The following is a 13,135-nucleotide window of genomic DNA, read 5'->3' as shown; positions in this document are numbered from 1 at the left end:
TGTGAATAGAGCCGGAGCTAAACCGAAGAACCGGTTATGAACCTGAAAAGCTCTAGCACGGAGCTTGAACCGGAGTTGCGTTGGTGTGAATGAGGCACTAGAGACTTCATCCAATAGACTCCAAATTCGTCGGGTAGCGTGTCGAGACATGGGCGAAAAAACGACATCACAAAACTTTTTTTCCCGTGATTTGGCGCCAGAGTTCGCGTTCGCTCGATGCTAGGCGATCCCTCGCCATGGAACACGATGATGTCATATCTCCAACTGACATGCTAAGAACGCCACCAAACTTTACATGATGGTTAACACTGCGGCTCTGAACAGCTCTACTTAAAATTTGATCTTCACTTGTATGTCACCGGTCCATGCCTCAACAGCTCTACGTGAAATCTCACCATATGCCGTTGCCACGGCGACAGATCCCTCGCCATAAAACACGATGTCGTCATAACTCAATGGAAAATCGTCAGAACAGCACCAGACTTCAGATAATGGGTAATTGTCCGGCCCTCAACAGCTCTATATCAATGACGGGGTGTCATCATATGCCGTTTCCATGGCAACGCATCCCTCGCCATAAAACACGATGTTGTCGTAACTCAATGGGAAATGGTCCAAACTGCACCAGACTTCAGATGACAGTTAATGGTCCGGCCCTCAACACCTCAATGACAATAGTGAGTTTTCCTCAAAAGCTGTTGCCATGGCAACGCATCCCTTGCCGTTAAGCACGATATTGACTTCACATATGTGCTAACAGTCCAGCTGTGAAGACATCTACGTGTCAGATTGCCATGGTAACACAATGCTCGCCGTGAAACACAATGCTCGCCATGAAACACGGTTTTCTCAAAACTCCAAGCGGCCCAAAACTTCACAGGTTTGATAACGATGCAGCCCTCAACACATCTAGGCGTATGGGGTGTCATCAAATGCTGTTGCCATGGCGACAGATCCCTCGCCATCAAACACAATGTTTATGATACTGCTGTAACTCCTATGTACGTTATCCGATCAGCCTGAAACTTCCCATGTTTGCCAACGGCAGAGTCCTCGAGACACCTATGTGACATATCGGCGTACGAACAACAGCCTGCGGAGCATCGAAGACCCGCTCAACGCTTTAATTATTTTTGAATTTGTGTTATGTTCTATTTAACTATGTTGCATTGTTGGAGGAGTTGAATTTGAATTGAATAACTGATATTACTCACTTTTAACATACCCTTAATTTAGTTATAAAAAAAAATAAAAAATACATAACCACACATCTGAAACAAAATGAAATATGATTTATTTCTATAATTTACAACTAATAAATGTATCCTATTGTAATTCAAATGGTGTGCTCTCCCATGTGTTGTCAGAGCTGGACCCCTCTCTGTCTGAAGAGCTCCTCCAGCCTCTCCTCCAGAGCGTAGTTGGTTCCTCTCAGGCCCTTCACCACCTCACTGGCCCACACAAAATACTCCTGCACCCGCTCGGCTGTCCAGCCTGCAAAACACACAGAGAGGGAGGAATATGGTGAGTAAATACATTGTCATGCATCGGTACACAGTAATTCACCAGGAGTTGTTACAATTTTACTACATGTATCTCACAACTGCAACATAAACTCTCCTTTCAGAGTTTTATTTTAGTTTTAATACAGTCCATTAAAGTTGTTGGACAGGTTTATTTCCCGTATGAGTACATTTGTTTTGGTGAGTTCAATACACTTTATCATGTGTACCATTTTTTGTATAGTCATGAGTTTATCAAATCCATCCTATAACAAAACCAACAATGCATTTTCTCTCTAAAAAGAATTCCCTGTGTAGCTAAAGCCTCGTTTAGCTGAAACACTTCCCAAGCAAATGCCCCTTATCTCTTTCAGTTAATTGTTTATTAATGATGTATTTAAAACATAAAAATAAATAAAAAGAAACTAGATATTTTTAAACCGTTTTAAAGGTTTTCATCCTCAGTTGGGGAGAATCTTTCTTGGTTCTGAGATCAACAAAAGTGCAGGGAAGTCAAAAAGTATTAAGAGATTAAATAACACATTGTGGATCGTGTTCTCTAAATCGGATTTGTTAAGAAACATGAAATAAATCCCATGAAACATGAAGTCCATTGACAGTTAAAGACAGGTGCTGACCGGAGGGGGTGCAGCGGTTCAGGTCCCTCAGGTTGTAAAGTTTATCAGCCAGTTTCACCACTTTGGCTTGGCGGCTGCAGTGAGCCGCGTGTTCCACCTGCTGACGCTTCCTCTCCTGTTTGGACAGGCTTTTGTCGTCCGTCACCTCCTGAACGATACGAGCCACAATCGGTCCAAACTTCGCTTCTAGCTCTGCAAAAGAAGTGTCTGTGTCCTCCACTGTGTCATGGAGCAGTGCCGCCTGCAGGAGAGACAACACACAGGCTCAGCTACACATGAAACACTTTGAGTAACAGCAACTCACTGATAACAACTGATAACGTACCTGCAAAACCTCGATGTCTGCGACGCCTCCTTCATGGCTGATGATTCTTGCAACTCCTTAAAAGTACACACAGTGAGCATTAAGAGGAAAGTCCACATGATATCTTAAAGGGACCCTGCTATGCTCAATTTTGGTTGGGGGTGTGGAAGAGAGAATCCTTCTAGTTAAAAGTTAAAGCCTTTTATTGTCATTATACAAAAAGTACAACGAGATTCAGAGTGCAACTCTGTCCCAGTGTGCAAAAACTAGACATACATAACATTAAAAACACGGCAGAAGGTCAGACAACATAAGCAATTTTTAAATCCATTGGAGCAGAGAGAGGAGCTGTGGATTGTTGTTATTGATTAATGCATCAGTGTTTTTTAAGGTCAAAAACACTAAACTCACAACTTAAAAGGAAAGCGTTTATTTAATAAAAGAGCACATGTTCAATGTGAAAAGTGACAGTAGATATAGATTAGTTCCAATTTGGTATATTATATATAAAAAAATAAAAAAGATTATTATTTGTATTTATTTTTAAACACCTTGAATTTCAGGGGGGACGCGGGGCTCCGTTGGCGGGGCGCAGCGGCCCTCCAAGACAATGGTAGGGGAAACACTGGTAATTTACCAAGTATCAGGTATCCTAGCCACTTCGGACAAACATCAGAAACTATTTTAAAATCCATTTGTAGATCTTCCACAACATGATATAGCTAAATGACATGCAAAAAACAAAACCAATAGCTCCTACAGAATATATCACTTCATGTTGCAGCTGTCAAAGTGGAGCTACATTTTATTATTAAAAACGCTACAGTGTATACTGCAAGGTAGCTTGTCAACGGTGAAACACAAAGCCTTATATTATCTCAGACCAGTATATTATTTTATTATTAAACATTTGGTGTAGTAACATTACAATATTTACTTGAGAATTGTAGTAGAGTAGAAGTATAAAGTACGTCAAAATTGCACTTAAGTACAGAGTTGTCTTATTTTGATTTCTGCATTGTTGGACTTTAAGATTGCGCAGCAGCACCTGAAGGCATCACCGCAGAGTTAAAACCTTTATACAGTCTGTGGTTAAAGCACCACTACTTACCGATGGGGTGATTAATGTACGGCGTTGCCTCTGGGTCTTTGCGTCGCTGGTTACGGTGTTTCTCTGCGGCAAAATTCACGGTCTCTAACAACAAAACTGCGTCGGAATTCATTGTTGTAGAATAACATGTAGCGAGAGAGAAACAGCGTCAGGTGATTTAAACTTTCGACGTCGCAGCGTCGCGCTGTCAGTGTATCAGTCCGCTCCTTCTGGTGTCCGGGGGGAAACCGATGACGGACCGATTGATTCCGCTTTTTTAGCTACGGAAGCAGGTAGCTTTTAATATCAGCTTAACCTACCTTTTGCTTATTTTATCTACATATATTCACCCCCTTATATATGTTATGTATTGAATATTAAGGTAACATTATTTCTACATAACTGTCAGCTTTTTAACGGTAATCGTTGTCTTGAATATTCCTGTGATGTGAAGGATGTGTTTTTAGCCTACAAGCTAGCCTAGCTATTAGATGAACCACAGCATATATACTAGTCATTTGTATGTGTTACTATTTCATGTAGCCTCTCTGTAATTATATGAGCCACATGTTTTTGGAGTATTTACGCTATTTAACACTTATTTGTCCTGTGCAATGAATGTGTGAGTTTTGCCTTGTTCCAGTGTTGGCCCAGAATGGCTCACAGTGCCAGGAGAGATTGCCCGGAGCTCCCTGACTTCTCTCTGCTAAAAACGCTGGCCAGAGATCATCTCATCTACCTGCTGGAACAGGTAGGACCAAGTCACAATATGTCCTAAAATAATGTATTATAGGCTGACATCTGGCTGCTAACATCCTACTGATATGACTGGCATGTAAATAATGCAGATGTTAAAGTTTGTAATAGGACCTCTATTGAATACACAACTGTTAATTACCAAAATAAACTTTACAATGAGGGGACTATGAGCGATTACGAAGGAGACGTTGCACTGCTGTCCACGCCCCATCTGTCCTCATGTGATGGTCAGAAGTGTTACGTCAGACTCATTTTCTTTTGTACAGTCTACTCACAAAAGTGAGTTCCATTATTGTCAACAAATCTTATGAAAACATAAAAATCACGAGCAATAAGTATTTCTGAATATCCAAAGCATGTTACTCTTCGCCCAAAAAAGAGCTCCACTGGTGTCCAAATACTATTAGAAACCCACTGTTGCACTTTGAAATATGCTCCTTCATTGCCATGAACACGCCTTAGTTTATTTTGAATCAATTCCACTGGATCGTCTTGCTGACAAAAATACTCACTACAAAACCAAAGGAAATGTAACTTTTCTTTTTTTGCCTAATATTTAAAGATGCACTTCTACAATAGGAAGCAATGGGCAAATAGGGTCGGACAATAATGTTTTGACATTGACATGCAAAAGAACATTTAAAAAATATAACGCTCGCAAAACAGCAGGGTTACCAGCGCTGAGCATTGCATACACATATTTCGTTTTTTGCTATTTTAGTTTGAAAACCAACATGCTGAGCCTGACACTTGGTTAAATAAATGATTTATTCCCCAATGTTGCCAAATAGCACTTTAGCGAGCATCTCTTCGTCCCCCTCTCTCTATCTCACAGCTGCCGGGGAAGAAGGACCTCTTCATTGAGCCTGACTTGATGAGCCCGCTGGATCGTATCGCCAATGTGTCAATACTAAAGGTAAACCTCGTCAGATTGTCTCTTTTTCAATTGAAAATCTACAGTTCTAATATCTTTTTCAAAATGTATTTTTTTTTTTTTTTACAGCAACATGAAGTTGACAAACTCTACAAAGTGGAATATAAACCTGTTATCAGCACCTCAGATCAGTGAGCCCTGCCACTTCATACTTCTTAGATAATCTAAGACCTTTATATTACACACACGCACGTCTGATACGACTGCCTCACAATGTGGCATTGCTCTCTTGCAGGCTCTGTTTTCTGATCCGGCCAAGAATACAAACTGTGAAATGGATATGTGGTAAGTAGAGTTGGATTTGTTTTGTAGGTTAGTATGAAGCTTATGATTTAGAGAGATGAATACGTCGTAACACCGTTAAACTAAAGCAGAATACTTATTAACTGAAAAGGTCATTTGATTTATCGCTTAAAAAAATATAAATCTTCAAATTTGTAAGGAACTTGGCTATGGTTGGAGTTTATTATTATTATTTTTTTAATGATTTAGATTATTATTAATTGCAAGTTTTTGTAAAGTTAGCTCAACACACATTGAAACGTTCTGTTCTTTAGCTGAAGTGAAAACCTAAAAAAAGGGTGCCCAGGTGCTACCGACAGTGATGATATGTTTACTTAGTTATAACATTGCCCCCTTGAATAATGTACAATAAGCCTATTAAATAATGTAATGTTTATTCCTTCCTGTTGCAGATGTGGCCAATGCAGACAAAGCAGCAGGAAAATGTAGAAGATACAAGATAATCTTTACCCCAAAGAAGGTATATCTGTTTCCCCTCTACTGTTGTGCACACGCTCTGCTTTTTGGATGAAGTCCTTGATATTAACCTTCTGCCTCTTCTGTGCAGTTCTATTCATGCGATGCGGTGCTAGAGGAACAGGGGATCATCGGCGGTGAGCATTCTTCTTCTTTCACATTGTGTTTCAGTAGCAGTGATCAGTTTTGGTGAGAGGAAATGTTATACTTGTTGTTCCCTCAGATGTGACCACTGATGAGTGGTCTTTCTATCTTCTTCCTCTCGACGATGACATCATCAGTCTGGAGCTGCCGGAATTCTTCCGAGACAACTTCCTGGTAAATAATATGCATGGGAAATATTAGTTGATTGACTATTTAGTAAATTACCAAATCATTTATTGCACTAGAAGTCTGACATTATGATATAGAAAAATATGGCAGATGAAACAAATTGTCCGATTTAAATCAGCAAGAAAATATGGATATGTACAGTTTGTCAGATAGCAGTAAAAAAAAACATCAGACCATACAAACAAATCATCCAAAATCCATTGTCTTTGCTGGACACTGTGCACTCTTTGTTTGTCAGTAAATTGAAATGGCTGTAAATGTGAATTCTGATCTGATGCAACTAAGAATTATTTTCATTATTAATCACTATAAATATTAGAAAATTGTGAGGAAAGAAGCGCCATTTTGCAATCTATTAACCAATTAACCATACTTTTTGTATAAGAAAGTAAAATGTCATTGTAGCACATACAGTAGCACGGCACCCGAGAAGCAGAACATGAGAATCACCTTGTATTTCTTCCCACAGGCGGGGGACCAGCGCTGGGTGAAGACCGCCGGCAGCGCTCTGCACCTCATTCACTCGCTCTACGGGCCCTTCTCAAAGGTCTATGGGATTGGACGATGTTCCAAGGTGCTGTATTATCAACGACCAAAAACTGTCAGGTCATATTTAAAGGGGCTCGATCATGCTCATTTTTAGGTTTATATTTGTATGTTGTGCCTCTACTGTGACATGTCTCCATGCTTTAATGTTCAAAAAGCTCTTTATTGCTCTCAGACTGCCTGTGCTGCAGCACCTCTTTTCACCCTCTGTCTGAAACCAGAGCCCAGTCTGCTCTGATTGGTTAGCTGGCCGGCTCCGTTGCGATAGGTAGAGATGTCCTGCCCCTTATTCATCACGTACAATGTGTTGGAGCGCTAGCCAATAGAAGCACAAGTGTTACGTTGTGATGTTGGAGGTTGTGGCTCAGTGTGTTGGTGCGCTGATCTTCGGAATATGAGGGAACTGGTTCAAATCCTGCTGCAGTCAGTCAGAATTCCGCTGTGTCCTTGACCAAATCAAATGTATCCTGAGTGGATTGCCCATAGCATTGAATGTATGTGAGTCATTCACATGTAATAATAATGTAATAAATGTCACTGTTACGGAAGTTAACAAAGGAGTCTAATGGAAAAAAATATATAGTTAGTTTTCCCAAATAAAGTCTGCTGTGAACTGCCCCTAATTCTGTCCATTATTAACAGATGGCGTACGAGTCGTGGAGGGAGCAGGTGGCAGAGGGAGAGCAGAGAGCTCAAAAGGCTGAAATAGGAAAAGTGTTTCTCATCGACAGAGGTGAGGATGCATGTGCCCTCTCAGCGGACGACATGCAGAGATGTGCTTTCTGTCCTCCATAACTCTGTCTCTATGTTTGCAGACGTGGACTTTGTCACTCCTCTGTGCTCACAAGTTGTGTATGAAGGACTCGTGGACGATATTTTTAGAATCAAATGTGGTAGGTATTTGTATGATTCTGCTCTGACTGCAGATTTATTTGGACATGTCTCATCACAGTGTCTGTTCTGCAGGATGTGTGGAGTTTGGACCTGAGGTTACCTCGTCTGACAAAAGTATGAAAGTCATGCTGAACTCTCAGGATAAGGTAGGAAGCTGCTGACATTAGAGATCCTCCATGGTCATGACTTTAAGTTAATCATCTGTTGTAACTCTTGCTTGGTTCATAGGTTTTCAACGAAATCAGAAACGAGCATTTCTCAAACGTCTTTGGCTTTCTCAGTCAGAAAGCCAGGAATCTCCAGTCGGCATATGATGTGAGTTATTGTTGATAACCCTCATTATAACTTGGCCTGTGAGTGACAGAGCTAACACTGTGATGATTCTACAGAAGCGACGGGGGATGGACATAAAGCAGATGAAGACGTTTGTGTCAGAAGAGTTTAAAGGGTTGAAACAGGAACATCGGCTGCTTAGCCTACGTGAGTGTTACAGCAGTAAATCAAATCAACTGGCATGTGCTGTATACATCCAATAATAATGACTGACATTCTCTTTCAGACATCGGTGCCAGTGAATCCATAATGAAGCAGAAAACTAAGCAGGACTTTCAGGAGCTGCTGAAGACAGAACACTGTAAGAATACTAAAGTGTCCAAATATTATATTAATGATTTCAAAGGGTTCACTTCTGACTCGCTTTCTGTTCCAGCTTTACTTGAAGGATTTGAAATCCGGGAAAGCATTTCTTTCATAGAGGAGCACATCAACAGACGGGTGCGCCTGCTTGAACACAGTCTGATATGTACAGGTGAAATATAAAAAATTAAATGCTGGAAACTTACCTCTTTATATTTTTCAAAGGTTTCTATGCTAGAAAGTCTGAGGCTGCTTTGTCTTCTGTCCATCACGGAAAACGGTGAGTGGTCTTTATGTAAATATCAATTCAAAAACGGATTCATATTATTCTAATGTTTTATTAAAACCGTGTTTTATCACAGGACTTCTGCCAAAAGACTTCCGCTCACTAAAAACACAGTTTCTACAGGTGAGATTCAACATGAAAATGCTGTCTTTGTCCTAAAATCAAACATTTTATGTTTTTGAAAGCCACAAATGAACTGGCATTAGACATACTACCAGTCGACAGCTTTAAATACCTTGGAGTAACACTGGACAATAAACTTAATTTCAACCAGCACACCACTGACATCTTCACAAGGAGCCAACAAAGATTATCCATTATCCCCCCCTCTTCTCCTAATACTGTACCAAAGCATTATCCAACCCATCCTCATGTACTCCTCCGCCTGCTTTTTCAATATGCTCACTGTCACCAACTGTACAAAACTGACAGACGTCACCAACACTGCTGCCAGGATAATCGGACTTCTTGCACCAAACCTCACAATGCTTAACAACAGGGCCATCTCAAGCATCGCATCCACAATAGAACCGGACATCACACATCCACTCAATCAGTACCTCGCCCCACTGCCATCCGGGCAAATGCGCACTGAGACATAAAAGGGCTCGCTTTGGAAAAAGATTGGTTCCGGCAGCCATTTCTGCCTTAAATAACAGGCCTCGCTAAGTGTAACTGCCATGTGTTTCACCATCTGTTGTTGTCTGTGTTAGTGTTTGTTGTTTATATATTGTATGTATACTACAGTGCTGTGAAAATGAGTTTCCCCCTGGGGTCAATCAATCTAATCCAATACTATACTTATATACTTACACATACTACTTTCTGCTATGTCTGTGTGTAATTCCCTGCTACTGAGCACATTGGGTATGAATACATAGGGGTTAGTATTGTAGAAATTGTCATTAGAGCAAAAATCGACAGAAGTGCCCAATAAATAAGCTGTTTTCTCCTGTGTTAATATCTTAGCTTCAAACTACACTGTACATTTTAGGAAACAAAGATTTACATCCTCAGTATCAAATTGGTTTGAGTCTTTTTATGGTGTTGGTAGACAATGGATAAAGCATTCCCCTTAAAACCTGTCCTAATTTAAGGAGCCATTGTTGTTAATATGAAAGCTGTTCTCTGATTGGCCCCTGCAGAGCTATGGAGTGGACCACCTGCTCACATTTGCCAACCTGAGGCAGTTGGGGCTGTTGGTGGAGCAGCAGCCCGGGGAGATGCTGACCGTCATGGAGAGCAAAGTGGGCAAACTGGTCAACGACAAAACTGCAGGTGAGACAGGCTTCATCTTGTTTTAGTTTTGTGGTACTTATATTACAGTTTGCACATCATCAGCAGTTCAATCAATACAGTAATCCATCTTTTGTTTTTTCCAGTCTTATGACACATGGCAGGTGCACAAACAAAATATACAGAAATAGGGAAAAAACCACAACATGAAACAATAAAGACAAGGAGTGTTTTCTATTGGTATAAAAATATCTTATATATGAAATCTCTCATATTTAAGCTGAAGAAGGCCATCTCTCTTTAACTTCCTATAATTTCTCCTGATTCTCCTCATCTGCATTTGTATTATTCATTGTTTTTCAGGAAAGTTGACTGATGCCTTCTCTTCTCTTGCGAGGAAGAGCCATTTCAGAGCCCTGAGCCGAAAGCTCAACCTGGTAAAAGATCATCTTTACCGTGCTCCAAACGGCATTTTCATCAGGTTTTATTATGTCACTAAGTAACTGTTCCAATTTGGTGTAAAGGTGCCGAAGTCAGATGAAGAATATGACCTACGTGTCCCCAGAGACATGGCCTACATCTTCAGCGGGGCCTACGTCCCTCTGAGCTGCAAGCTGGTGGAGCAGGCGAGTAAACGGCTGGAGGCATGATGTCACATGGCTTGTTGACTGTTTGAGGAAACCAAGGAGAGATCATCAGTGCCATGTTGAAACTTATTTGTAATATTATTCCTGGTGTGGTCGTGTTATAGGTGTTGGATCGGGACGGCTGGACTGGTCTTGAAGAAGTGACCAAGCTGCTGAACGGGCATGAATTTGCTGTCACAGGTTAGATCACAAGGAGATATGAATGTAATGTTGAAGTTGAATACTGGCAATATTCTGCAATACTCTGATTATTTAAACAACTGCAAACACCTTATTTGGAACTACGGTTAGAGAAACCTGATTTCCCAGACTAGATTTTGTGCAATTTTCCCCCCATTTATATGCACTCAAATGTGCTTTTTACTTGTACAGATGGAATGACAAGGACTTTATAAAGGGACTAGCTAATGGCTAAGTGGTGGGATGATAAGAGAGAAATCATTAGCGATTAATCCTCATAATTGAATAAGAATTCTCACTAAAGGCTTACACTATTACAAATTTGCACTTGAAAACTGACAGAAAGAACACAAAACATCAGGAAGTAGGACGTCGTAGCTTGCATTATTACAATACAGTTAAAACAAGTAAGCTGTGGTCCTAAAGTAAGGTTAATGTGAGAAAGAAATCTGATTACTGAACTACTGTTTTCTGTGTGAAAACATTACTCAGAGTAACCTTGTTTCAAGTAAAGCCACGTCTTAATAAACTGATGAATGCTAAATGTTTCGTGTCCTAAGGCAACAACGGAGCCGATTCAAAAGCAAAGAGCGACGCTCAGCGCATCGTCCTCGTCATGTTCCTCGGTGGCTGCACCTTCTCTGAGATCTCAGCCCTACGGTTCCTCGGCAGAGAGAAGGGTAAACATTTGTCTGCCAGTCATCTTCTGATGGTTTCCTCCCTTTCGTCTTCATTCTTCCTGTTTGTGCAGCTGTTGCTTGGAGTTTCACTTCTTCTGTTGTACCAGTTAATCTCACGGCCTTATTGTATTCTCAACTGCTCCTAATGATTTCTCAGGCTACACATTTTTAAGATTTGGGGAATTTTTAAATATGTTTAAGATATTTGCTTGGATGGTGTGATTTGTAGTTTATTCTTGCACTTTTAAGATATTCATATCAGAATACTTTGTTTACCCCAGGGGAAAATGGGTTTTGTTACGGTTTGAAATAAAACCATTTTAAAATGAAAGAAATATTGAGAAAATAATTATACAAATGTAAGAAGTTACATTAAGAATGTGTAATACAAGGATACAATACAATTAAGATATTTAAAATGCGATCAAAATCAACATGATGGTGGTTTACCAGCAGAAACCTTACACCCCTTCTTGTGTTTCTCTTAATAACATTACGATAAAGAAATATTAAACTTACATTAAACTGCAACTATGCATTCAAATCTTACGAATACTTTTGTCTTATCCTTGTACATTCTTTCTTTAAATTAATTTGTTTGTATTTTTTTTTTTCTTCTATATTTTTCTTAAATGTATCTTGTTCTGGGGATTGTAAAGATAGCTGATATTCAGCTGTATAAATCACATGAACTTATCATGTCAGAAGTGAGCAAAAACACTTCATTATAGGAAACTATTTTCCTGATAAAGCAAAGAAAAGCTCTATTTACACGTTTGCCTGTTAACTGAATAAAAGGTATTTAGGTTACACAAACAAATAGTAGGAATTATNATTCTTTCTTTAAATTAATTTGTTTGTATTTTTTTTTTTCTTCTATATTTTTCTTAAATGTATCTTTTATTTAATTTTTTTCTTAAATCGATCAACTTCAAAACCCAATGTTCCTCGGGATAAATAAACAATTTGGATGATTGATAATGACATTCAGTTGCTATGCTTTGAAGACTGTGTAGTCATAGCCCAATTGAGCTATGACTTTTTATATATTTAGTCTGCTGAGGGCTTTTTGGAACGACATTTTGTTGTGTGTTATGTTCTGGGGATTGTAAAGATAGCTGATATTCAGCTGTATAAATCACATGAACTTATCATGTCAGAAGTGAGCAAAAACACTTCATTATAGGAAACTATTTTCCTGATAAAGCAAAGAAAAGCTCTATTTACACGTTTGCCTGTTAACTGAATANTGTCATGAACAAGACTTGAAACTATAGATTGCCACCATTAACTCATCAGGAAAATGTTGACTGAGGTAATAAATCAAGAGAGAAGTAGGAACATTTTCTCATAGACTTCTATACAATGTGACTGCTTTTCTGCAAACAGCTGCCCCCTGCTGGCTATGAAAGAGAATGCAGGTTTAAGACACTAACATTTTTATAAATGTCCCAACATTTCATTTTTACATGGAAAAACGTTAACATGTTATTAATGTTAAAATAGACATTTATAACATATTATAAATGTCTATAGAATATTAAATAAACGTTAACATGTTACATGACAAACAAAAAAACGAAACATTATATATAGGCTATATATACAGATGTTTGCTAATTTATCCCTCTTATATCCATCAGGAATTAATATTAAATGATGAATTAACATTACCTCAGCACTGCATAAGTGTGGTCGTCAGTCATATTGA

The 13,135-nt window shown here is 39.3% G+C and overlaps 2 protein-coding genes across 3 annotated transcripts; one reads left to right on the top strand and one right to left on the bottom strand.

The window, feature by feature from the left end:
• Positions 1-1,272: 1,272 nt before the first annotated feature.
• hddc3 (HD domain containing 3) lies at positions 1,273-3,801 on the bottom strand. Its single transcript, XM_010786924.1, has 4 exons — positions 3,556-3,801; positions 2,466-2,521; positions 2,141-2,381; positions 1,273-1,494 (listed from the first exon to the last, which is right to left on the bottom strand). Exons 1-4 carry the CDS (start codon positions 3,665-3,667, stop codon positions 1,364-1,366), a joined length of 540 nt encoding a protein of 179 aa, XP_010785226.1. The 5' UTR covers positions 3,668-3,801; the 3' UTR covers positions 1,273-1,363.
• Positions 3,741-11,985, top strand: vps33b (VPS33B late endosome and lysosome associated). 2 transcript variants are annotated; one of them, XM_010786925.1, is made up of 23 exons: positions 3,741-3,827; positions 4,178-4,285; positions 5,129-5,209; positions 5,297-5,358; positions 5,463-5,512; positions 5,923-5,990; positions 6,078-6,123; positions 6,210-6,304; positions 6,789-6,893; positions 7,508-7,598; positions 7,681-7,758; positions 7,832-7,905; positions 7,988-8,074; positions 8,149-8,239; positions 8,319-8,393; positions 8,469-8,533; positions 8,621-8,675; positions 8,758-8,804; positions 9,827-9,959; positions 10,281-10,354; positions 10,442-10,543; positions 10,669-10,744; positions 11,305-11,985. In XM_010786925.1, exons 2-23 carry the CDS (start codon positions 4,190-4,192, stop codon positions 11,568-11,570), a joined length of 1,917 nt encoding a protein of 638 aa, XP_010785227.1. In that variant the 5' UTR covers positions 3,741-3,827; positions 4,178-4,189; the 3' UTR covers positions 11,571-11,985. The 2 variants fall into 2 exon arrangements, with proteins under 2 accessions (XP_010785227.1, XP_010785228.1); XM_010786926.1 differs by having other exon boundaries at positions 3,824-3,916.
• Positions 11,986-13,135: the final 1,150 nt, after the last annotated feature.

The sequence above is a fragment of the Notothenia coriiceps genome, unplaced genomic scaffold, assembly GCF_000735185.1.
Source record: "Notothenia coriiceps isolate Sejong01 unplaced genomic scaffold, NC01 NC01_scaffold00029798, whole genome shotgun sequence".
NCBI lineage: Eukaryota > Metazoa > Chordata > Actinopteri > Perciformes > Nototheniidae > Notothenia > Notothenia coriiceps.
This window is presented reverse-complemented; position numbering and strand designations above follow the sequence as displayed.